The sequence below is a fragment of the Manis pentadactyla genome, chromosome 10 (assembly GCF_030020395.1).
Source record: "Manis pentadactyla isolate mManPen7 chromosome 10, mManPen7.hap1, whole genome shotgun sequence".
Taxonomy (NCBI): domain Eukaryota; kingdom Metazoa; phylum Chordata; class Mammalia; order Pholidota; family Manidae; genus Manis; species Manis pentadactyla.
In genome coordinates this window covers 82,490,269-82,516,246 of record NC_080028.1, presented here as the reverse complement: position 1 = coordinate 82,516,246, position 25,978 = coordinate 82,490,269, and the positions used below count along the sequence as shown (strand labels likewise).

The 25,978-nt window shown below is 53.1% G+C and overlaps 1 protein-coding gene across 4 annotated transcripts in view; it reads right to left on the bottom strand.

Moving 5' to 3' along the window:
• The window catches only part of SBK1 (SH3 domain binding kinase 1), a 51,688-nt gene continuing 25,710 nt past the window's right edge, over positions 1-25,978 (bottom strand). Inside the window, exons 1-5 of one of the 4 annotated variants that reach the window (XR_005028848.2) lie at positions 21,884-22,692; positions 6,020-6,252; positions 4,390-4,592; positions 1,350-3,565; positions 1-899 (exon numbers count right to left, since the gene is read on the bottom strand). Coding sequence is in view for 3 of the 4 variants with exons in the window: in XM_036905706.2 (XP_036761601.1) it covers positions 2,750-3,565; positions 4,390-4,592; positions 6,020-6,245 (1,245 nt within the window). In the remaining variant the exon portion in view is untranslated. Of the gene's footprint in view, positions 3,566-4,389; positions 4,593-6,019; positions 6,253-10,780; positions 10,947-21,883; positions 22,693-25,978 lie in introns of those variants that run through there. The other 3 variants (XM_036905706.2, XM_036905704.2, XM_036905705.2) reach the window with 3 other exon arrangements.

The window sequence follows — 25,978 nt, the reverse complement described above, 5'->3', positions numbered from 1 at the left end:
TAATTTTTCTAAACTTTATTTTATAGCAATTGTCATGATTAGAGAAGTAAATAACACATTTAAAAACCTTCTCAGGGCCAAAGGATGCCAGAGTATTTACAAACACATGGTGGGGGGGGTGGCAATACATGAAGGTCTGGGGCTAGGGGACTGATGCTGATGCCAGCCACCATGACTGTCCCGATGGCCACAACAGGGACTCAGGGAATATTGGCAGCCTTGGGGCTCTGCTCAATGGGCCTGGTGGGAGACCCTCTAGCTAACCTGTGGCCCTGCCTTCCATCCAGGAGGTTCCCCATGCCCCACAGGTCAGCTCAGAGGGCCTCTGGGAAGCACCAAAGGACAAGGGGCAGTGTGGGGGCACATGGGCTGGGACAGAGGTTGGGATGACCCAGCCTGCCAGGGGTTGGACAGACACATGTGTGCACACACCACACACAACCTTCACAGAAGAATCGCATGGGAGGGGGATTTTTTTGTCTTCTCTAAGTCTTCATTCTATGGTGTTATTAATTTTTTGCTATTTATTTTCGTTTCTTCGACAGTGACATAAACTGAGGTAAACATCTGTGACCAACACCTCTCCTAAAGGGCAAAGGATCCCAAGCCAACCAGTAAAGGCGGAGGTGGTGGCAGCAGGGTCCTGACAGTGAAGGAGCAGACCTGGTTTCAGTCCTGCTTCCACGTCAGGCCGTCACTGCCCCTCTGTGCCTCTGAACATGGGGGCTGGGCTACATAACTACAGTCCCTTCCCAACTCTAACATTCTAGATACTACGATGAGGGAGAAACTCCCGAACAGGATCTTCACAGAGAGAAAGAGAGAGAGGATGCACGGCGAGGGACATCTACTTGGAATCTCACTTCCTTGTTATTGCAGGAGACAGGATGTCAAGAGGCCTAAGGCAAAAAGAGAAGTCGAGGCTGGGAGAGGCAGCCAGGGGCTCCAGGTGGGCTGGGGGCAGTGATGGGGGCCTTCACAGACGTGATCCTTGGTTGGAGGAGGGGTTTGCTACTTACCTGGCATGTGGAGGGCCCCTGTGTCCACTGGAGAGGTGGGTCTCAAGGGGGAGGGGGCACACCAAGGAGAGTGGGGCTAGGCCCTGGGGCAGCCGCACATTGTTTGTAAACTGGACCCGGGCAGGGCAGGGGGACCTATAGCCCTTTTGCACGGTGGGAATGAGGGATGAGGGGGGCACAGGCTCCAGGCCAGAGGGTTCTTATCCCCCCTCTGATCATCCTGGCCCATCAGGGAGCCCCCCAAGTGGCCAAGAAGCCCAGGAGGACCCTGGTAGATGTGGCCTAGGGCGGCAGAGGATGGGCACTGCCAAGCAGAGGGAGCAGCCTCACCCATGTTGAGGTTATTGCGGGGTCCCAGGCCTCCACAGAGAGTGCAGGGGTCATGGGAGAGCACTGCCAGAAGGTGGGTTCCTCTCTTATGTTTTGCTGCCTCGGGTCCTGAACCAATCTGCAGGTGCCTCCTTACCAGATTCCCTGAGGGGTGTGATGAAGCACAGGCCTGGACACCCTCTGGCAGCTACCTGGTGAGAATCCTGGGATGGGGCAGTTACTGAGACGTCTGGATGCTGTCACTTAACATGTGAGACTACATGCACACATTGGCACTCTGCAGTCACAACGCACACACACCTATTCACACATGCACCCCCTCACATTTCCACAGCCTCCATTCTTAAACCCACAGCATTCTCACACCAACAGTGGCATACTCCACTACCAGAAACTTGGAAGATGTGGTGATGGGGTCAGCCCCAGGCTGACATGCTGGACTTCAGGAGAAATTTCTGGCACAAATCACCCTGCCACCAGCCAGAAGTCCAGCCATTGTGTCTGGACTGGGGCGGCAAGGTCTGAGAGGTTCCCTGAGCCTGGCTCTGGGCTCCTCATTCATGCCTAGGGATGCAGGGGAAACTGAGGCCCCTGCCCTGGGAGCCCTCTGTGAGGGAGGTGTCAAGACAATCCCTGTGGAGAAAGGGGAGGCCTACTAGAGCTCTACCACTCAGTGACTGTGAACCTCATGGAAAGGTGCCCTCTTGGGGGCTCAGTGTCCTCATCATGGGAATGGGTTGTGGGGGAGTCATTAGACTTTGGGGGCCTGAGCCTGCATGTGCACATACGTATACACACACACACATTTTTACATCCAGACATTTGCTACATCTTGCAGGGGACTTGGCCTCTTCCCTTTGACCTCCCCTGCCCTCGGTTCATCGCCCTCCTCCCAGCCAGTGTCCAGGAGCCCTAAGCCCCTTCTCTGCCCCAGCATTTCAGTCCCTTTCTGTGCCCGTGGGTAGAGGGACTGCAGAGGGTAGGGTGGCCAGGGGGCAGGACCAGGGGTGGGACTGTGGGTAAAATCTGCCAGGGGGTACAAAGGACCAGGTGCAAAAGGGTTCGGGGTTGTGTGGGGGAGTCTGCCTGCAAGCTCCCTTGCTTCTGGTGTGTGTGGGGGCCTCTAAATCCTCGGGTCTGTGAGGCTTGGCTCCTATGGGCCAAGCTCCTACCCCACAGGTAGAGCAAGAGGTCTTTTGGTGCCTATCTCAGCAGCCTGCCGTGGACAGGACGCCTGGACCCACCATTCTGCCTAATTTACCACTACTCCCTCCTGCCCCCGTGGGGGCTGGTCGGTTTTGCCGCGGCTGCTGCCCCTGCCTTGGCACGGGTCCAGGGCGGCTCCCCGCGCCCTGGCCTGGCTGCGTGCACAGCGCCCCTGCCCGCACAGCGGGGGCAACTCAGACGCAGATCTCGATGGCCGTGGCCAGCACCACCTGCCCTTTGCTCTTGTCTGGGCGGCCATCGGTCCTGCCGGGGAGCCCGGGAGGCACCAGGCTGGCCTCGGGCACCGGCACCGGCACAGGCACGGGCCCAACTGCGGCGGGCGCGGGCCGGGAGCCGCTGCCGCTCTCGGTCAGCACCGTACGCTTGAGCGGCCCAGGTGCCTCGAGGCGCAGCGACCCGGAGGCCAGCAGCCGGTCCCCCGCTGGCTTGCGCGCACGGTGGGAGGGCCGGCGACGCAGCTCGGACGTGAGCTCGTGCTTGAGGAAGCGGAAGACCTCCTTGGCCGGCCCGCGGCGCTCAGGCTCGAGTGCCAGGAGGCGCTGGAACATGCGCAGCGCCGGCTCGGTGAAGCGGCGCCACTGTGAAGGCAGCCCCGGCAGGCGGCCCCGCTGCCAGCGCACGAACTCCTCAAAGAAGGCATCGGCGCCGGACGCCGCCTCCCATGGGAAGTTGCCGGTGAGCACGCAGAAGATGAGCACGCCGAAGGCCCACACATCCACTCCCGTGTCCACAGCGAAGCCGTCGGCGCGGCCCGCCTGGCACACCTCGGGCGCTGTGTATGGGATGGTGCCGCTGACGCGCTTCACGCGGCAGCCCACGCGGCGCGTCATGCCAAAGTCGGCCAGCTTCACGCGGCGGCACTCGCGGTCAAACAGCAGCACGTTCTCGGGCTTGATGTCGCGGTGCACCAGCTGCCGCCCGTGCATGAAGTCCAGCGCCAGGCCCAGTTGCTGCACACAGCGCTTCACGGTGTCCTCGGGGAGCCCCACCTGGAGGCCGGGGACGGAACACGAGCAGCGCTCAGGGGGCCGCCTCTGGTCCTCTTGCCGCCCCCGCCTGTGTCCTGGCTCCATTTCCTGGGCTGCTCTGCACTCAGGGTGCTGCCTTCTCCTACTGTCCTGGCTTGGGCCTGCCTTTTTCCTTTGGTCTCCACCCCCGATCGGGGTGCCAGCTGCCCTCCCCATCTCACCCACCTGGACACCTGTCCTTTTCCTCCTCTGGCCCGGTGGTTTTCATCACCTATCGTTTTCCCTAGGAAGTGCAGCGACAGGTACTGAGCATCTACTCGAGGGCCAGGTGCTGTTGTTAAGCACCCTACCCTCCAGGGTCTCATCAGCTCTTCACAGCCGCTGCTATTATGCCCATTTCCTTTATAGGAACACCGAAGCTCTGAGAGGCCTTGCCACTTATCCAGTAAGGGCAGAGCAGATTCAGCCTGGCATTGGCCAATTGCAAATCCCAGAGCCTAAAATCCTGGCACCTCCTCTGGGAAGCCCTGCTAACCTCCCCTCTTGTGTCCCCACCTGCTCCCATGCAGCTGCAGAGAAGGGTGCTGTTGGACTTCATCCCATCACCCTGGCTGTTTTCTTTGAGTGCTTAGCTCAGCCTGTTACCTGGCTTACTGTAGTGTTTCCTCCAGGAAGACAGCAGACTTTTGTCTTGTTCATCATGTATCCCTAACTCTCCAGTGACTGACATAGAGAAGGCACTCAATACATACTTGCTGATTACGTGAGTGATCTGACTCCTCCTCAGCTCTCCTGCTCTGGGGCCCGGAAGACCATCTCCCCTCCCTATGCCACCATCCCAGTACCTGAGGAGGAATGATGTCAAACAGGTCTCCAGCAGGTGCGTACTCCTGGGCAAAGACGTAGCAGTCCTCAGTCTCAAAAACCACATCGAAGACCTTGATGATGAATGGACTGGAGGAGAGGCTGTTGGTGATGCTCACCTCCCTCAGGAAGTTCTTCAGCTTCGTCTTGCTCTTGTTCACAAACTTGAGTGCCATTTTCATGCCTGATGGGACAGCAGCGACAGTGGGTACCCTTCTCCCTGAGCTCCTGTGCCTGACATGCCCATGACTGCATGGCCCGTCCCAGCCAGCAGGCATGTGGAGGTCCCAGCGGGCATGGCTGTCCACACCTTACAGGTAGGACACTGAGACCAGGGACAGGGCTTGCCAAAGGCCACACAGCAATTCAGGGGTTGACCTGGGTCTCTGCACCCAGCCTGCAGCTTTCTCCCATGAGGGCATGCTGCTTCCTCCCCCATCTCTCACTTTCTTCCTGTTGTCTATGTGTCTGTTTATCTTGTCCATCTCCCCCAGCTGTAATGAAGTTCCCCGTGCACAGGGACCTTTTTCTTGTTCATTGCTACATCTCCAAGTGCCTACAACAGAGTGTGGTGCATAGTAGATGCCCAACAAGTTTGCTGAATGGGTGAACTAGGCATTGGGAGGTAAGGCCCCAGCGCTGTGCTTGGGCAGCTATCTGAACCCACCTGGGCACAAAACTGACACACAAAACACACATGTGTCACCAAAGCACTTACACACCACAGGCCTTGCCTTCAGCATGTTGCATTTATGACCCACTCCTCAAAATGACCTTATAAGGTAGACCCTAATGCAGAAGAGAAAACCTAGGCACAAAGAGGTTAAGTCACTTGCCCAAGGTCACAGAGCAAGCAAGTGGTAACACTCAGGTGACCCCATGTCCAGTGCTCCTCCTGCACTCAGTCCTCAGTTGGGGTAGAACCCCTGCCCCAAATGTGTGCAGCTGTGGGAGCTCATGCAGACCCCCATCCCTGACTGGCTGAGTGGGCACTGCTGTGAGCTTAGAGTATAAGGAAAGCATCAAGTTCAGTGGCTGAGAGTGGCTAAGAAGATTCTGGAGCTGACTACTGGGTCGCATCCTAGCTTTAAAACACACACACACAAAAAAACCCTGTGTAGCTGCACGACCTCAGCTGAGTGACCGAATCTCTCTGGGTTTCAGTGTCATCCCCTGAGAAATGCAGATGGCCAGACTAACTTCACAGGGTCATCTCCCACCCTTCCATAAGCATGGTGCCCTGTTCCCAAGGACCCACCCTCAGCTCTGTCCACCTCCTTGGGGTTAACTATCACTGATATGCCAGTGTGTCCCCAAACACCACTGGCATCCCTGACCTCTTTCTTGAGCTCCAGATGTCCTATGTGTAGCCCCTTGGCTGTCCTAAAGGTACCTCAGATGGCCCCAAAGCAGCCTACCCTCCAGTCTGGGCACTCTGCCCTCAGATTCCTTCTGTGTCCCCTCCTCCTAGGACAGCACAGACCACATTCTTTCCACCAGGACAACTGACTGTGCCTCCCTGCTGGCCTCCTTGCTCTGCAGAGAGCATCTGGAAGCCCCAGCTAAGTCTCCACCCCAGCCTTAAAAACCAGCCACTCTGCAGACACTCACCTGTGCCCTTGTAGGCCACCAGGTCGACCTTCCCATAGGTGCCCTTGCCCAGCTCCCGGACAAGTTCATAGTGCTTGGTGACGTCACTAGCAGTCATTGTGCGGAGGGTCAGAGCCTGCATGTCTTCAGTGAGGAGGGGCACGCCTGCACCCAGCCCAGGCACAGTCTCTGGCCCACAGCAGGGCAGGGAGTGGGGTGGCTCGGGCTCAGGGCAGCCCACGCTCATCTTCTCCCTGTTGTGGGGGATATGGCATGAAATGTGACATCAGGCCAGGCCCCCCTCCTCCACTCACTTCCTCCCTCCCCAGCTCCTAGGATGCCATCCCACCACTCGTGGGTCTGGATGCCAGGCTCCAGATGACCACAAGGGGGCAACAAACATCTTTGCTGCTTTCCCTTGTCGCAAAGCTTCAGGGCCAGGCCTGAGCCAGCACTCCTGAGAGTCACTGTCCCCCCCAAACCCCCTTGGGCATCTCCAGCCTATCTGCCTCATGCTATCATACAGACAATGTCAGGCAAGGCACATGTGTTTACGGCACACAAAGAAACGCCATAAACCAAGTTCACATGAGTGCTCCTAGTTACATGTATTGATCAGCTTCAGAGCCCAGGGAACACAGCACTGAACAAATGGATAAGTGTTCTGCACTCATGGGACTTATGTTCTAGGGGGAGATGGACAATAAACATAGTGAACACATGAGTTATACATTATGATAAAAGGCATAAGTCTCTTCCACCATCCCTGCTACCGCCTTCACCTCCCCGTCCCACACCTTCTCTCCTGTGTCTCATTAGCCTTAGGTTACACTTTTGCCCATGTACACACTCCTACTTTAGGCTCTGCAAGTGCTAAAAGCCTTTCATCCCTAGCCCAGTCACTCCCCTTCCAGGCTCAAACCCTCCTCTCCTCCTCTGCCTTCCCCTTCCCTCTGAGCACACACGACCCAGCCTCCCACTTCACACGGAGAGGAGGAACACCAGGAGGGAACTTCCTGGCCTCCCACCCAGCCCCAAACGGAGCTCCATCTGCACATCCTCACAGATGGCTGCGGGAGCAGGGAGCCCTCCTCCCCTCTCCGGCTTCAGCTCCCATCCCTTCTGCTTCCTCAGGATCCTGCTTCCCTGTTCAGCTCCCTTCCCCTCCATTCATGAACAAGCCTTGCTCCCTAGAACCTTTCCCCACCACAGCTCCCGCCCTTCCCCTCCTAGCTCCTTCCTTCTGAACCCACACTAGGAGTCACCTGAAATGCCACATGGCTGCCCCCAGAGAGCCTAGGCTGTAGCCTGGACCAGTCCATTGCACAGACCCCCAGAGGGAGGGATGGTGCCAGGCCCTTGGAGAGCTGGTTCTGCTTTGCCTCCTTCTGCCACCCTCAGTGCCCTGAACCCAAGCCTGCCGTGGCACCCATCACCTGGTCTCCATGCAGTCACCTCTCTTGCAGTGGCCACCAAGTAGAGGCTGACATGGGTGGCATCTCCCTACAATAGTCTTTCCCTGGTTTCAGGGCTGGCAGCGGTCACCTCTCCCAATATCTGTTAAAGGCCTACCCACCACCGGTGTGGAAAGGATTCCAAGTGAGGTGAATGCTCCGATGCAGCAGGGAGTGGGGAGGCTGTTCCTGTGCAAGTGTCCTCAGGCCCATTCCACGGAGAGTGTGGGGTTAACCCTGGGGGTTCTGTGCACTCGCCCTCGTGGCCTTGACCTCTTCCCCCTGCCCACCTGGGCTGCTCTGCTGACCTACTTCTCCTGTTGTGTGTGAACACCCCGAGGGCTGCTGAGATGGGCGGCCCACGTGTGTGCAGGCGCCCGTGTACACACTTTTGCCCATGTACACACTCCCACTTCGGGCTCTGCAAGTGCTAAAAGCCTTTCATCCCTCCTTTTTTTCTTCTCCCTCACCCAGGGACCATTGGGTGCCTGCCTCGTCCTTGCTGCTTTAGCTTGAGTTGCTCTGGGTAGGCACTAGGCTGGGTCAGGGACGGCCACACAGTTGGTGGGTTTGGACCACACATTTGCCCCCTCACCTCAGGTCCAGTCCATGCTGGCCACTGCCCTGCACTGCCCCTCTATGGCTATAAGGTGGCATAAGTCTCTTCCACCATTCCTGTTACCGCCTTCACCTCCCCGTCCCACACCTTCTCTCCTGTGTCTCATTAGCCTTAGGTTACACTCCTCCAGGAAGCCTTCCCTGTTTCCCCAGGTGCCAATTCCTGCCTCTACAAGTCCTAGGATTCAGACAGGGTCTGTCTGTCTCTCTCTCAGGGCCCCTGTTGAATATCTTGGGGTGGTCTCATCTGTGTTCCTGTCTGTCCCTGGGGACAGGGGCTATATCAGATCCAACTCTCCCTCATCCTTTTCCTTGGTTCTTAGGGTCCAGTATTGGAGGTCCCCACTATCATCCCCTCCCTCCTTCCCATCCTCCTGTTCTCTGTAAGGTGTCAACAGGAGACAAGGATTTAATCCATATACTGTCCCTGCTGCAGCACCATCTCCCCAGGTACACACTGCCTCTGACCCAGTTATGATGCATGTGACTTAAGAGGTGCAGTGGAGCTACGGAAACAGCACGGGCCTTGGGGCTCAGCAGACTTGGCCTTGATCCTAACATGTGCCACTTCTTAGCTGGGTGACCTTGAGCAAGTCACATCACTTCTCTGGGCCTCAGCTTCCATGTCCACATGAGGAAGAAAGTAACAATAATGACAATAACAACTGTAGCAGCACTGACTACGGGCCAGGCCCTGTCCTAAGGATGAACCCACCCCATCCCAGCTCTGTGAGGTGTGGACTATTATTATCCCAGTGGTACGGATGAGGAGATGGAGGCACGGAGAGACTCAGTAGTCTGCCCAAGGTTGTGCAGTAAGCACAGGACTACCTCCAGACCTAGTGCTCTTAACCACTGTGCTTTCCCATGTCAGAATGGTGAAACATCTCATCCAGATCCTTTGGTGTCCATGGGGAAACTGAGGCCCAGAAGATGGCAGAGTCTCAGCCGAAGATAACCATGCATTCAGCTCCTCTTGAGGGCTTACTGGGTGTCCAGCACTGGTCCAGGTGATTTACATGTATTAATTCAATGCTCACAGCAGTGAGGGTGGGAGGTGTGCCCCCTCCTTTTATCAGGAGGGGACTTGAGCCTGGAGTAAATTAAGACATATCTGCCTCACTGAGTGGCTGAAGGTATATATATATATATATACAGTATATGTTTGGCATCAATGGGAACTTGATCCAAAAGCATTTTATCTTCATCATTATCTCTGCCTCCTCTTGAAGGCCTCGACATGGCCTTAGTAGCTGTGAACTTTCTAGCACCAGGCGGTGGAGGCCCCCTGGCTGACCTCCATTCACCCTGCACCTCTCTACACTTAAGCTGACTGTGCTGCCCAGGGGACCCCACATTCTTGCATCTCAAGTGTGTGACCTTGCTGGCCCTGAGGGAGGCCCTCTGTTTCCTGTCTGTGTTGCCGAAGGCTTTCACAGAACAGCCATGAGGTTTTCACAGCAGCAGCCATGCCTCTGACCACAAAGGCTCTGGCCCTGTGGGCTGGGTCTTCTGCCACAAGTTGGGAGGGCCACTGTGGTGGGGGGAGGGTTTCCCAAGCAAGAAGCAAGACTGAACGTCTACAACTTCCTGTTGTCAGGTGGCTTGAGCTGGGTGTCACTCTCATGAGAACTACACCCAATGCATAATTCAACTCAGGCCTACTTTGGAACCTCCCTTCTCTCTTCCCCACCCCACCACCCTGCCACACACAAATACACACCACACACACAGTGCCATCTTGGCAAAATTTTACTCATTGAGTCCTCATAAGTACCCTGAGAAAGGGGGCAAGACGCTTCCTGTTTTCTAAAAAACAGCCTAATTTAGGCATAACATATATAACAAAATTCACCCCTTAGTAAGTGCCCAACTCAATGATTTTAGTAAATGTATAGAGCTGTGCAACCATTGCCATAACTGAGTAATGCTTTCTACTTTATAGACGAAGAACAGAGACCCAAGGAGCTGGTGACTGACTGTAGTTATGGTAAATATAGCCAACTGCCCACCAAACTTTTGTTTCCCCTTCTCTAATACAGAGTGGCTGCTGGAGCGTGGCTGTCAGCAGGGAACTGCATTGCCTCCCTGGCATCCAGGTGTGGCTGTGTGCCCAGTTTTCCCCAATGGAATGGGGAGTCGAAATGATGTGTGTTAGTGCTGGTGGGGACTTGTTTAAGTGAGTAGTTTCTTGGTTCTCTCTTCTTCAGTATGCTGGCTTGATGCAAAGGATTCCAAGGCCCTAAAAGATGGTGGGGCTAGAAGATAGGAGAAGCCTGGGTCTCTGGGTGGGGGAGGCCTCTTGCTGGTGAGGATTACCTACTTGGCATTTTATGTGAGCCAGAAGTGAATGTCTAGTGTGTTAGGTGGCTCAGATATAGGGGCTTATTTGTTATAGCAGCCAGCACTACCCAGTTATTTCCAAGGGGTATATAGCAAGCAGGCAAAAGAGCTAGGATTTCAACCTCAGTGTGTCCAACTGCCTGTAGGGTGACCAGCCTGTAAAGATAAGGGGGCCTGCTCTTATCCTGTCTTTTGGGAGAATAAGAATACTGGCAAATATTTATTGAGCATTTACCATATTCCAGGTGCTGTGCTAAGCACTGTGGATTAAATCATTTAAGTCACAAGTCTGGGAGGTAGGTGCTGCCATTATTATCCCCATTTTACAGAGAGGGATACTGAAGCACCAGTGGGCTAAGTAACTTACCTGAGAGCTAATAATTGGTAGAGCTGGGATTTGAACTCAGTTTTGGGCTTCAGATCCTATGCCCTTATGTGCTGTGTGAGGCTCCTAAAAGTAGACCCAAGCATACAGCAGCTCAAAATGAGGCAGTTCTCACAGTCACAGGAGGAAGGAAGCACATTTTCTGTCACTGGGGGTAGAGAAGCAGAGAATGAGTGCCCATTTGTTGGGGAATCGGTGGGTGAGGTCTGACTGAGTGAGGTCAGCCAGGCCTTTCTGACTGTCACTCTGGAATTCTAAGATTCTCTGTCCACACACCCAGATACCCGCTCTCAGGTCACTGGACCCATGCTATGTTCTCAGCACAGGCAGATCCCAAAGGTATCCTGAACAAAGCCCTGGCCTGGAAGGATGCCATTGAAGAGATAATTGTTGCTGGGTGGGTCACCTCTCTGGGTCCATGTTGTAATTAAAAGCTGTGTGAAAAAGCAGCTGTAAGGTAGACAGGGAGCCCCTCTGACCCCTCTCAGCTGCTTTGACTTTGTTTCTATGTCAAGTGAGGGGCTAGAGCTTCATTCCCTTAGCCTGTGTGGCTGAGCTCACTCCCCACATCCCCACATTCTCCCCTCCAGTTCCCCCATCCATGTGGTCAGGTAAATTGTCTTAAGACCAGATTTGACCTAACCCCTGCCTTGCTCAGCCATTATCAGTGGCTTCTTGAATCAGCCTGTGGTGTTTTTTTCCTGCTCAGCACCAATTTCCCTTTCTTTGGGGAATGGCCCCTCTCTGTCCATGTGGTTCAGTAGGGTTGTCTATAGTCTAGTCAACCAGTCAATCCATCCCATCTGCCGGGTCAGTGACTGGTTCAGAGATGGACATGTGACCAAAGGTGACCCACTGAGATCTAGCCCTAGGACTTTTGCTGCAGCTCTCAGGAAAGAGATACCTGAGAACATACACTATGAACATACACTTGGGTACATATACTTGTCTGGAATCTTTAGGTTGCAGGTTATACTGAGAATGAGGACAATAATAGAGAGGAAAGTGATAATAACAGCTACTACTAAGGAACCTCTGTCATGTGCCAAGTGCCTCACATAGATCAACTCTCTAATCCTCACAATGTCCTATGACACAAAGACTATTATTAACCCCATTTTAGAGGTAAGGAAAGTGAGGAGCAACTGTGTCACTTGATCAAGATCATCCTGTAAGTGGCAGAGCCAGGACTCAGATCCAAGCATTATTACTTCAGTGTCCAAAAGCTTAACCACTATGGTTTACTGTCTCTAAAATGATACAGTAAAAATTATCACTTATTTTCTCAAGCTTTATATTGCTGCTGTCATTCAATTTTCACAGCAACCCTATTTTACAGATAAGGATTGTGGATAAAATGAGAGTTTCTGTGGCCAGAATTCTCACCAGGCTGTGATTGACTAGCTCACTGCACACCTGTGGGCAATACATGGCTGTTGACTCTATAAAAAGAGCTTAGCCCAGTGCTCTGCAGGAGAGCAGCGCAGAGGCTGGAGTGGTGGCAGCACTGAGGACAGAGGCCCAGAGGACGGCTCTGCAGGACAACTGTGCAGAGAGGCCCAGAGGATGGCTGTGTGGACAGAGGGGCCCAGAGGACGGCTGTGCAGACAGAGGGGCCCAGAGGCAGACACCGGCCTGCTGCATGTAGACTCACTCTGAGTGAATGGGATTTTAGTGACTGACCTGCCACTATGAGAATAAAGTTGGGTATAACCCTTTCACCCCAAGAACATTTTGCTGTCATTTTCTTTGGTCACATTGAATCCATAGCAAACTTGCTTGGGGCTGAAACCCATTGGCAAGACAAGGATGCTGAGGCTCAGAGAGGTTAAGCAACTTGCTCAAGGTCATTCAGCCAGTGAGAAGCAGAGCCAGAAATTGAACCTTGAACTTCTGCTGCTTATCTGAACTTCTCTACTCTTGGTTCCTGGGTTGAAGCCCAGGCCTCCCTCTGGCCCACTGCCTTCAGCACCACAGGTGTGGACAGCACCCAGGCAGGCCCAACAGTAAGTGCAAGGCAGGGGGAAGCCTGAGAAGGTTAGGTAGCCAGGATGGAGGAATGCTTGAGAATGCGAGCCCAAGCCCTCAGGGCTGGAAAGGTGCACATAGTTATACTGCCATTTACTTAACCAAACTCCTGCTGAAAAACACCTGGGTCAAATTCAACCTTTTGCTACTATTACAAACAAAGAATAGCCTTGTAGCTAAGTCATTTTGCAGAGGTGTGTCTGTATGATCTATTCTAGAAATGGGTTGCGAGGTTAAAGGGTGTGTGTGTTGGGAATTTCTATAGAGTGCTCCACATCCCCCAGGGGGCTGTGCCACTGGCCCTCCCCCAGCCATGTGGGAGAAGGCCACTTTTTGGTGGGACACAGCAGCTGCCACCAGCTCCTTGCCCTGCCTGGGCTTCTGTATACAGTATGTGACTCTGAAACGGGGGAAATTAGAATAGGTTTCTCATTTGCTTGTATTTGCATAAGGTAACTCTGGAATCAAAAACAGACATTAATAAAGGTCTTGATCACTCTCAGCACTTAATCCCATAGGTCTGAACCATCATCATCTCTCAGCTACTGCAGTAAATTCCTAACTGGTCCCCCATACCAATAGCTCCTTGCCTGGGGGATGTTCCTTCTGTCCCCATATATCCACATGGCTTGTTTCCTCCAAGTTGTGCTCGAATGACACTGCCTCAACTAGGGCTACCCTACTGCTTGCCCCTTATGCTAACCTACTTTTCCCTCCGCTAGGGTGTATCATTTTCAAACGTATTATACAATTTACCAACTTGTGGTATCTATTGTGTCTGTCTTTCCCCCCAACTAGAACTTAAAGATCAAGAGGGCAGGGACTTTGCTGGGCTGCTTTTGTTCACTGCTGCATCCCCTGGCAGCTAGCACAGTAGCTGGTGCATTGTAGGCACTTAATAAATACCTGGTGAATGAATGAATGAATGTCTCAGGAGAAAAGTGGGAACTGAGTGAATAGAGGCAGGGGGCAGCCATGTAACTTTTCACCAGGTACAACCCTGTTGGGTCTAGGGAGTAAAAGGAAACAGGTTGGCTGGGGGTCCAGACAATGCCAGAGGCAAGTGTGAGGGGAGGGGAGGTCGTGACTTTTCACCCAAGGTGGGTGTCCCCCGAGAGGGGCTAGAGGAGGAATGGCTCAGCTCGGCTGCCCCAAATTCCCATGTAGGCCAGCCTGTGTTCAGGAAGGTGGAGGCACCTATAAGCCCCTCTAACACCTCACTCTAGCCTCAAGGCAGATGCCCAGTCTGGTTCTCTGCTGTTCAACCCCTTCCCTACCAGTATTCCTGGCTTTCTCATCTGTTTACCATAGTGCAGGAAGTGGGGGACCCAGAGCTGGGCCACTTAGCCCCAGAAACAGCCCTGGCCAGCCGCCTGGCTCACCTTGTCTTCAGTTTTCCAAACCATGAAAAAAGCAACTTAATGGTTCTTATTCCTTCATGGATCACCAAAGTCTCAGTATCCTTTCCCCTGAAAAGGTCCCCAGTCACCCTATATATACATCTACATAGAGCATCAGAGGGTCATGGCCCCAGGGAGACTCCAGATAAGACCTCTCCCTCCTCTTGGTCTTTCAGCACAAATACAGATGCCATCCAACATTCTATTTTGTTCAAAGGAGGACAATATTCTCAAATCTCTTCCTCATGTGCAAATTCTGGCTCCATTCCTTCTTGCTGTGTGATCTTGGGCATGCTGTGCCATCTATCTAAGTCTCAGTTTGCCCATCAGTTAAATGGGGCTGAGAATGCCCCTTTAATGTGGTGGGTTTCTATATGAATTGAACAGGCACTTCTTGAAATGCTTGGCACAGAGCAGATATTCAGAAAGAATTTGCTGGGCATAGGGTCCTGGGACCTTGGTTCTGTGTGACTCTGCACCATTTTGGGTAAAGCCACACTCTGACTGCACTTTGGTTTTCTGTGCTGGAAATGGGGGGCTGTTTTGGTTCTGCCAAATCTCACCTCCCAAATCTCCCTTAGCCAGAAGAGACTTTGGAGATCATCTGACTCAGCTTCTGCATTTCTCAGGTGAGGACACTGAGAGGAAGAGCTGGGACTTTCCCAAGATCAAGCAGCAGAAACTGGCAACAACATTCTTCCCACTGCACTCTCCACCAGGGGTTGCCTGGGGTTTCCTTGCTGCAAGGCCCCGCTTCTGGCTCCAGCCTCTGTCTTGGTCTTCCCTCCCAGCTGCCACATGCTGCCCCTTCCCTGGGGCACATTCTTGGGGGCTATTAATAGCCTGTGGCCTGTCTGCCTGCAGCTGGCAACCAGAGCTGGAACAGGCTCTCCAGCCTCTTTTTGCAGCCAGGCCCCAGGGAGCTGGGAGCGTTGGGCCTCACCCCTCCCAGACCACTTGAGGGCCCAGTGCCTATGGCAGCCACTGTGGGAGTGGTAGGAGGCAGGAGCCTTGTCACCTGGTTGAGGTGGGCAGCCCAGCATTCAGGGCTGTCAATATGAGTAGAGGGCGCAGAGCTCAGGGGTTGTTCGGCACTGGCTGACTGGGCCAGGGGCCTTGGCTGGGTCTTCACCCATGGACAGGTGGAGGCCACTGGAGGGAAGGCTGTATGAGTAGAGGCTCCCTGACGAGATGGGCCTTTCACTAGCCACAGCCCTCACCTCTCTTCTGAGCCCCTGGTGAGGGATGGAGTGAGGATATGGCCTAGCTCAGGAGCCTGGAACCCAGATTCAGGTGTTCCTGGGTTGAACCGGAATGGTTCTCATTTCTAGCCATGAAGCTTTAGGTAAATCACTTACTCTCTGTGCCTCTATTTACTCATCAGTAAAACGTGAATAATATTGTACAAGTTAAGGTATCATTAATAGCCAACACTTACAACCACTTAAAGCATAAGCTTTTTATATATAGTGATTTATTTAAACCTCATAACAATCTTAGGAGAAGCTACTATTATTATTCCCAATTACATCCCTTACAGTTCAGAAAACAGAGACTCAGAGAAGGGAAAATTAAGTGATGTGTCCAGTGTCACACAGTTAGAAAGTGGCTTAAAGATGGCTCTCTAGCTCCAGAACTGTCAATACATATGTGTTGGGCATCTACATTGTGTTTGGCACCATTCTTGGATCTGGAATACATTCATGAACCAAATAAACAGTCCTGTCCTTAAGGAGCTCATATTCTAGATTGGAGGTAGACAATAATAAAAGTAAGTGTCAGACAGTAAGAGGTCCTAAAGGGGAAAACAAAACAGGGAGAAGTAAGGACATGTCACGGGTGGGGAATGATATCGTAGACATGGTGGGTGGCAGGAAAAGCCACAAGCTGCAAGCACGGGGATGTTGCAGAAGAGCTTTCCTGGCAGAGGCACGGAGGACTGGGAGAGTGTGCTCAGGGAGCTGTAAGGAGGACAGCATGGCTACAGAGTAGAGGATATGGGGCAAGGGGCCGGGGAGGAGGGTAGAAGTAAGGAGCAGGTGGCAGTGTGCAGGGCCTTGGAAGGCCACAGTGAGGAACTGGCCTTCATTCTGAATGAGATGCATCCCGATCCCAGACCTAAGCAAACCCTTCCTGAAGCCAACTCATGTGTCGGGCCCTGGGGCAAAGAGAAAGCATGATCCCAACCCAGTCTGCACTCAGAGTCCGGTTTCCCTATGTCCCACTACTGTCCCTGGACTACAACAGAGGAATAAGGGTGAGGGAAGCCTTAGAAGCTTCCAGAAAAGTCCTGGGCTGCGGCTCTTGCCTATTGTGGCCTCACATGAGCAGAGGTGTGGGGGCAGGAAAGCCAAGCAATTTGTTCAGAACCTTGGCTAGAGCCCAGCTTAGGTCCTGTGGGGTCCTTCTGGCTGGCTTTGCACTGTAAACGGTGAGTGAATGATGGAACGGTGGGCAGAATCTTCCCTGAATCCTAGATATGGAGGCCTGAGAGAGTACTTTCACCCCTAAGCTTCCATTTATTTACCTTCAAAAGTGGGACTGACATTCCCTTTCTGCTCTGGGCTTTTCAGGACTAACATTAACAGCAAACCCTCAGTGGGCGCTTAGCACCATTCATAGCACTTTACAAACATGCATTCACTTAATCCTCAGGACAACCCTACAAGGCAGGTACTAGTACCATCCCTCTTTTGTAGATGAGGGATTGGAGGAACGGAGAGGTTTAAAGCACCTTGCCCAAGGTCACATGGTGGGGTCCAGAGGTTGTGCTTTTGGCACTCAGCTGTGTTAACTGCCGATCCCGCTGCTCCTCCTGGAGACACTTGGGGCGTGGGCTGGAGGGCACCTGAGCTATCAGTTTGGGCAGATCTCCTGGCAGTGCAGTGGGCTCTGGCCCCAGAGAGTGCGAAGCCTTGCTGCTATGGTGGGAAGTCCAACAGACTCAGAAGAGTTGCCTGGAGCAGGGATTTGACCTGCTTCTCCTGGGCCTGACCAAGAGGAGGATGAGGTGGTTGTGTCCTGTCCAGCCCCCATCCATCCCTCAGGGCCATCCCAGACATTCTCTGCCTCTCCCATGACCAGCTAAAGAAACAGGGCAGGACAGCTGCTGCAGTGGGGGGTCACAGGGGTTTCCTCTGGCCTGGACCAGCTTATTTGCATCCCTGGCAGGGTGTGGCATAAGAAACAAGAGTAAACACTTAAGTAGCAGGCACTGCTAAAAAAAAACCCTTCTGTAACAGGGTTGTTTAGTCTTCGCCATAACCCCAGTAAGTAGGAGCTACTGTCCCCATTCCCCATCAAGAGAACTTGAGGCTGAGGGGACAACTGCCTTGTCCAAAGTCTTATATCTAGTAAATGGTTCAGGTACGATTCAAACCCAGGCAGTCTGACATATTTCACACAAACCTTTTGGTGGCTCCCAGAGGTGGGCATTCAAATCCTCACTCTGCGTTAATGTGGTGCTGTTCTCAGCACTAGATGAGAAAGCGATATCCAGTGTCCGGCATGGAGCACTTGACACTGAAAAATGTTCCTCTGCTTCCTTCCAACCATTCTATTACACTCCTGGGCTCCTGGGCTGGGGGAGCTAAGCTGAGAGTCTGGACCTGTCCCCTCTCTAGACTGTGGCCAACCTATGGCTGTGAGAGGGGAGAGCAGGTGGACAGGAGAGGGCCGGGGCTTTTACTGGCCCCTCTAGGCCTATCTGCTGCTGCTTCCAGAAACATGGAAGAGGGACAGGGAGAGGAGGGACGAGGGTGGGTGGTCTGGGGAGGACTCAGGGTCTTTTGGACATGCTGGTCTTGGCTCTGGCCTGAGGCCCAACTGCATGGGGACAGAAAGCCTCAGGGACTCACTCCAGTAGAAGTCTCACCTAGAATGCAGAGCTGGGAGGGAAGAGTACCTCAGCTACAGACTATGGCCAGCCTGCCCCAGATTTCAGCCCTAGAGCCAAAGAGCAAGGTTCTGGAAGGGCCCTCAAAGATTCTCAGGATTGAACCCCACCGTACCCCACTATTAGCAGGAGCATGCTTCATGCTCTTAACCATCACACACTACTGCTGCTCAAACACCTCCTTCCCTTTCAAGGGGATAGTAGAAGCCCCATAGCCTCCCCAGACTTGCTATAGGAAAACCGAAGAGGCATTACCACCAAGGCCTGGTTACCCACTTGCCAACACCCCTTTGAGTCAATAGTTATTGAGCATGTTTCACATGCCAGACCCTATCCTAGACCCTTTCCTTGCTTTAGCTCACTTAATCCCCCTGAGAGCCCTGAGGTAGGTATTATCCTTGTTTTCCATGTAAGCAAAGTGAAGGTGAGAGAGGTTAAGTGACTTGCCCAAGATCACACAGCAGCGAAGTGGGATTCAAACCCAGGCAAAGACCAGAGCCTGTGATTTCAACCATGGTGCTCTGCCATCTCCTTTGATCGGGGGCTGCTGTAGACCTTCATCCAGAAAGATGGCACACTCCCTTCCAGGGCCATGCTGGGGTCCAGCACTGGCCCCTGGCCCAGCCACTTGGCAACGCCTGTTGGTTTCATTAATGTTTAGGGCATGTCAATATGTTTTAGTGACTCCTGCATTTAGGCCCCCCTCTTTTGCCTGATCAAAACTTAGAACAGCTTGAACTCAGTCCTAGAAATTTAGAACATGGAGGAAGCTTATAGCAGACAGGACCTCTAGTCTAATTCCTCCCTGGACACATGAGTAAACTGAAACACAAAGAGTGGTCCTGCCCTCAGTTCTCAGCAAGACCTGGGCCTAGAACCTTGGACTTTTGCTCCTGAGCAAGTGGGACAGTCAAAACAAGTTTTTAGTGGCTGAATCCTTCCAGTATGCGGCAGGGTCACAAGACAGGGCCCAGAGTAAAAAGCAGCACTAGGCTGGAGGTGCTCTGGCTAGAGGAATTCAGGCTCACTTTATCACTTAGCCCTCAACCCCGGAGGGAAACTACTCTGTGCATGTTCTAACTTAGCCTTGGGGGAGGCAGGGAACACCCTCGTGTGCAAAACACACACAGAGGAAGGTCACCCGCTGAGCAAACATTTTCTGGATTCCACCTTAGGCCTGCAAAGCCAGATGCCTACAGGAGAGGCCAGTAGGTCACATAAATGAGTGATCAGGACAGGTGGGGCCTAGGGCGAGCTGGAAGGTGAGTGTATGTAGAAGATGGTCATTTTTTGGCTATAGCCTGAGGTTGCCACATCATCTCATTTTTCAAGAGGATACAGAAATCAATATTTGTATGTGGAATATATCTTGTTTTGGCACTGGCAACAAATATCAACATGAGAAAAATACAGTGTGGGTCAACAAAATGTGTCCAGAAGCTGTTTTTCACAACATGTGCTGTACAATATGCTGGACTCTGGGTTAGACAAAGCCGATGCAACATGGACAAGACAGACCTGGTTCCCTCTCCTGGAGATCAGGGTCTAGATGTAGAAACAAACTCACAGCACATTTGTCTCCAGGCCACCAACCAGCAACCAATCCAATTTAGTTCAGTACTCTGTGCCAGCCCAGGTCAGATCAGAAGGGAGGTGGAGGCAGAGAGCTGCTCCTTAGCAGCTATGAGGAACTTTGCAGGTTGAGGGTACAGTACCTGATGGAGTAGGGAGTCAGAGGGAATGGGGGAGATGAGCCAGACGTAGAGGATGGTGAATGAGGAGTGGGAGACGACACCTGGGAAGAGGTTTAGGGTCACACTGCCAAGAGCTTTGGCTGTGCTTTATTCCTGACTCAGTGGGGAGCCACTACAGGTAAGTGAGGAGGGGAGATCTTACTCCCTTTCCCCTCTCTAGTCTCTTGATGGTTTCCCCTAGTCACAGTGACTGAAATCTCCACTCTAGCCTCTCATTCCACTCCCTTGTCTGTCTGTCATATGACAAGGCCCAGCTCCTGAGAACCACTGGGGGAAACAAACTCCCTCAGAGAGAGAGAGGACACCCCTGTGTACTTCTTGAGGCCCAAGTGCGATATATATCTAACATCTACCCTGAGGGTGCAGAGCGCGTGTCACTCTGTCATTCTTTCTGGGAGATGCCACATACTTGCCCAAGGTCACCCAGTCATCCAGGACAGCTGATTCCCCCACAGCCTGTGCTGAGTGAGGGGGACTTCCTCAACTCTCCTTGAATTTGCAGGAGGGGCTGCCAGAGGTCTGGCCTGAAGTGCCCCCTACCTCTTCTGCTGGTCATATCCTCCCCCCAGCAGCAAGTGGGTATGGGGACACTTGGTGTTGGGAAGGGAGCAGAAGAGGAATAAGCCACCCAGGCTCAGGGCCCCCAAGTCTGCAGCAGGATGGGGATAAGATTCTTCAGGTATGGGGTCAGAAGTAGTCAGCTGGGGCTGACGAGGCCCACCTCAAGCCCAACAAGAGTGGCCTAAGAAGATTGAGAACAGCCATGGATCTGATGAACAGGAGAGAACAGGAAAGGAGATCTATGAAGTGGGGGGAAAAAACTTGGTACCTGGTATATCACAGACAACAATTAGAGGTTTGTTGAATAAATAAATGAACAAAGGAACTACTGAGGGGGCTACCTGTACCCAGAGTCCTGCCTTCCTTAGGATCACTGCTTGCCTGCAGAGGGCTCAGAGAGGAGAGACTGGGGGAACCCCAGCAGCCCAGCGTGTTCCCCTTGTCCCCTCAGTGCTGTCTAGTTCCTTCTCAGGATCTCTGATCCAGAATTTCAGTGTACAACATTCCCTGGGCCTCTCATCTTCCCATGAGCTGCAGGGCCTGGGGTTCAGAACTTCCCTGAGGGCCAGGCTGGTGTACTGCTTTGTATATGATTTGGAAAGCTAAAGTGAGAACCTAGAATGGCCCCTTGGTTGTCTACACCACACTGGACAACCAAGAGGTTGGTCCTGGGTGTTTTGGAGGTCAGGAAGAGAAAGGAAGGCCTTGGGTCTGTTGCCCCTGGGCAAATAGGGACAGAAAGGTCCCTTGACCTGAAATGGCTTCTTCATCCAAACTACCTGCCTCCCCAGAAACCAGTGCCTCACTCTAAAAAGGGCTTGCTTCCTCCCCTCTTGCAGGGAGCACAAAGTATAGCCTGGAGGAAGATCCCCCACTGTGGGGGGCAGTGGAGTCACAGAGAAAATAAGGGATTCCCACCTATTCTCTCAAACACAGAGCTGCCCTGCCCTCTCACAGACAAAGACACACACCCAAAGCCCCAGCCATCACCCTTGGGCCACATGCTGCAGGTCCCTTCACCTGTGGACATCCACAAATCTTCTGGGGTGGGAGGACAATGACGACTTCACTTGGGAACTCAGCCGGGCCTTGTGGGAGGGGTATATTATTACTCCGAGGACCAAGGGTCCAAAAAGCCCCAGGTTCACAGTTTTTGTGGGGGAGACTCTCCACCCTCTTCCCTGTTCCGTGGCATAAGATGCTCTGCCACCACTCCTCGGTGGGGCCAGGGCGCTGCGCCCAAACCCCAGGGCTGGGGGGTGGGGTGGGGAAGGACGAGGAGGAGGGGGCGGCTCCTCCAAGCGAGACACAAAGAGACGTCCTTCAGCCTCTGCTCTATGGCGACGCTGGGGAGGGGGCAGTGCGCACCAATACTTCCTTCCCCACCTGCAGGGCTAGGGACCTCGGCAGCCACTCACCTGCTGCCCATCACCAAGGCCTGGCTTACCTGGGCTGGGGCCTCGGGGACGCCGCGGCAGGGGGCCTGGGCGCCGTCTCGGTTTTTGTCAGCCTGGCCCGGGGGCTCAGGGCTCCACAACCATGGGCTGGGATGCGAAGGGCGCCGCGAGGGGCTCAGTCGCCCTGGTCCTCGAGCTTTGAGAGGGTCCTCTTGCTGGTGAGGGATATTTCTTGCTGTCTTCAGGTCCCTAGAATTGGGGGGTCTAGGACCCACTGACCTAGGGGCGTTCTGAGCTAGGTCTTCGTGTCTTGAGGCGTGGAGTTGTAATGACCAGGATCTCGAGAGGGAGTCCCCGCAAACCCGGATGGGGGGGGGGGGTGACTGCGTTCTAGATCTTGGGGGACCCAGATTGAAGAGGGGGAGTCTTCGCGGTACTGTAAGGAGGTCACTGTCTTCTGAATACAGAAGAAGCTTCTGCTTTCCCCAGCTGGGGAGTCGCTCTGTGTTGGACCTGGAGGGGTCCCCGCTTTCCTAGGGGTCTCTGGATCCTGGATGTGGTGCGGGGATCCCCGAGCTCCCCGGCTGCTCGGGCTTGCTACGTCCCGGCCACCGGGCAGAGCTGGGAGGAAGCCCCTCAGCCGCTGGGGAGCTCCGTCGCCGCCGCTACGAGCAGCCCGGCCCTGCGGTCCCGGACCCTGGCCTGGTCCGGGCTCTGGCTGCAGCTCCGGTTCGTGCTTCGCCTGGTGCTCGGGCTCCGGCCCCGGCGCCGGCCAGGGCTGCGCTCCATCGCGGCATCGCGGCTCCGCCCTCTGGCTTGCGCGCACCTGCCCGCCTGGCCCGGGGCTCCGCCCTCCAGCTTGCGCGCCTCCGCCCGCCCCTTTGTCCGCCCCGCTTGGCGCGCGCCCTCGCGCACGCGCACTAACCCAGGCGCGCGCGCGCTCTCCCGCCGCATTCTCCCGCCGCGCGCCGCAGGGCGCAGAATCTCCCTACCTAGAGGGAGCGGCGCGCGGCGCCCCGATCCCGCCTTCCGGCCGCGCTGGGTCCTAGCGCCCGTGGACTCCCTCCATCCTCCCACCCCCGTCTTTTCTAGGTCAGAGCCCACAAGGGGGCGAGAACGAGGTTAGAGAGAACTCGGGAGAGTCTGAGAGGGTCACCTGGTCCAGCCTCCTGGCCCCTGCAGGCCCAGACTGCCCCAGACCGTCCCAGTCTGTTCTTGTATTGCGGATCCTTGTGTCTGTTTCAAGCTCTGCAATCGGATAGGCATTCATTCATCCGTCCATCAGTCTGTCGTCTATCCCATTCGTCCGCCCATCCATCCAACTATCCATCCATCCTATTTTGAGCGAGTCCTTGGAGAACGAACAGCCAACTCAGGGAAGAGGCTGTGTACTAGGACCTTGGGGGCCATGTCGCATTTGTGACCCCTAGTGTAAAGTCAGTGAGTAGTCGTGGGTGGCAAAGGGAGGAAGCGGGACTCCAAAGCAGAGTGAGAAGCAAGTGCGAAGCCACTACCCCTGTATGAAAGAGGATTGTGTGTTTGATAACTGGAAATCCGTGGCCTGGAAGCAAGTGGGATGGATGAAGGTGGAGATGGATAGGGACAGCTCATCCTCCTGGGCCTATTCTCTCTTTCTCAGCCTTGTCTATGCAGCCCCAGCCAAACTATTTTCCTTATAAGAAACCCCCCATCAGACCCTGCACATTCCCTATTTCTTCTCTTTGTTCTGGCAATTTTCTCCAACCCAGCATACTCTTCCTAACAAATATCTAGAACTTCTTCTAGAACTAGACCATTTCTAGAACTTTTAGAACCAGGGATTCTGTAGATCACAGAACCTAGACTGGGGTTGGGTGTAAATTGCTGATAGGGAGTGGTGGAGGTGAGGCAAACCAGAGCATTATGGGCCCTGTTTGGACAGATGATTTTTTCAAAAGAAGCAGGAAATCTATATTCTAACATAGTATCCTCCAACTTTTAGATGTTTGAAATTGGTTCCCCAGATTCAGAAATACTAAATGGGCCCAATGAAACATGCTTTTGGGCCAAATGTGGCCAATGGGCCATCATTTTGTAACCTTTGCTACTGAGAATATTGCCTTAGTTCACAACTTTTTTCCTTCCTGCCTCTATCCAGACTCTTTTTTTCTAGAACCCATGTCCTATGTAACCATCAGCTCTGGGAAATAGCAAGAGGACTGGGTTTCTCCTCTACATAAAATTACCAATGATGCCCTGTTACTTCCAGGTAACCTAAAATCTAATTCCCTTATCTTGGTGTTCAAAGCTCTTAGAATTGGGACTTCCTACATGCCCCCTATGGAGCTCTCCTCTTCTCCGTTTACCCCTGACCTCAGGCAGTGTTCCTAGAACATCTGCTTTCTCATACCTCTGTGTCTTTTATGCTTTGCTTCATTTAGAAGATCTTTCCTCTCTAACACCTTTTCTGTGTCTACTTTCACCTCTCACCCATCCCTGTCTGCTGGAGTTTCCAGAGTTTCCAATTTCACCCTTTGTTCTAATCTTCTCCAAGTAAGGCCTGATTGCCAAAAACAAACTAATGGAGGAGTTTGAGCTACTGAGCAGGCAATAGAGGGAGACCAGAGAGGAAGGAGAGGGAAAGGAATGTCTTCCTGTGTTGCAAAACATTAAAATTTAGACCCCATGTTCCTCTTTTTACAGGAAAGGAAGCTGAGGCTTAGAAGAGGCAGAGGTAGAACCAGGCCGTGAAATATTCCCAGTCACAGTTATCAAGAGTAATGCAGTTCAAGGCCACCTTCTGCAGAAGCCTTCCCTGATTCCTCAGCTGGGAATTTGGTTACCCACAATGTAATTAGTAAACGTTTGCCAAAATGCAATGTGGGTAATTAAATCCCTGAACCCTGAGCTGTGCAGGGTGGGAAATCCTGGTTCCCAAAATGGGGACACTCTTTCTGGGGACACAGCAAAGATCTCAATAAGATTTAAGCTATGGTTGCTGCCAGGGCACCTTGGACTTCATGCGTTCTGTGACCAGCTGGTAAGAAGAGGAATCACTGTCCTTGCTGTAGTAACTGACCCTGACGGGGTACTAGAAGAAAGCAGGGCTGCTTCTACAAAGTGGGAGCAGGGAGAAATACATGTGGAACCCAGTGATCCATTGGTTATGATAACCAAGAGTTTAGATCCCTTAGGACTGAAGGATTGGGTCATACCACTATATCCCATCAAGACCTGCCCATCAAGGTGATAGTTGAGGGTGTGGATAATTGAGAATGGATAATAGAGTAGGGAAAGGATGGCATCAGTTACACCCAGAAATCAAGTGCAGCAAGGGGGAGGGGCTGTAGTTTGTCTCACTAACCTCCCTCCTCAGAATTTTCCCTTAGAAAGAGAGGCTCCCGGCTCCACTGCTCCACGGAAGAAGGGGTGGGATATGGGAGCCATGAAAATGCAGCATCAGGATCTCTGACTATAGTGCAGGCTGGTGAGTGCAGAGGATTTGCAGTTGTGGAGTCTGTGCAGGGTTCACAGAGGCAGTTCCACATTGCTTCCCCCAGCTGATCCCAGCCAATGACTGAGCACAGCAGACCCACTAAAGCACACAGTTCCCTGGAGATACAGGGCTTCTCTGATGGGAAACTGGGGATTGAGCACTCTCCATTGGCTTTGTTGAAACTTTCTTAACATTGCACTTCTACCTAAGACTCTTACTATTCATCTTTTTTCTTTCCTTCCTGCATGCATTGGATCTATTGAGTCTGAGAACTCTCTCATCTTCCTCTGGCTCCCTTCTGATTTTCCCTCCCACACATTTCCCCCAATAAATCACTTGCTTATCTAAATCCATCTTGGCTTGCTTCTTGGAGGACTGAACTAAAACGGCATATCTGAAGAGAGGAACTAAAACATCTGTTTGTAATGCTACAGTCAGTCCTTTTTCCTTGACACCCAAGGATAATCCACTCTTGCTAGCTCAAAGTTTTGCATCCACAGTGCTGCCTTCCCAGAGAGGGTCTTGATGGGTATGATTTGGATAGCAGAACACAAAGATAAAACTTGGTGTGATTTCCATAATGACACAGAAGAGACATGGGAAAAGAGCTCTCAATTTAGATTTCTTCTGCCCAGAGCCCACACTCCCTTCATGACCTCTCCACCCTGGC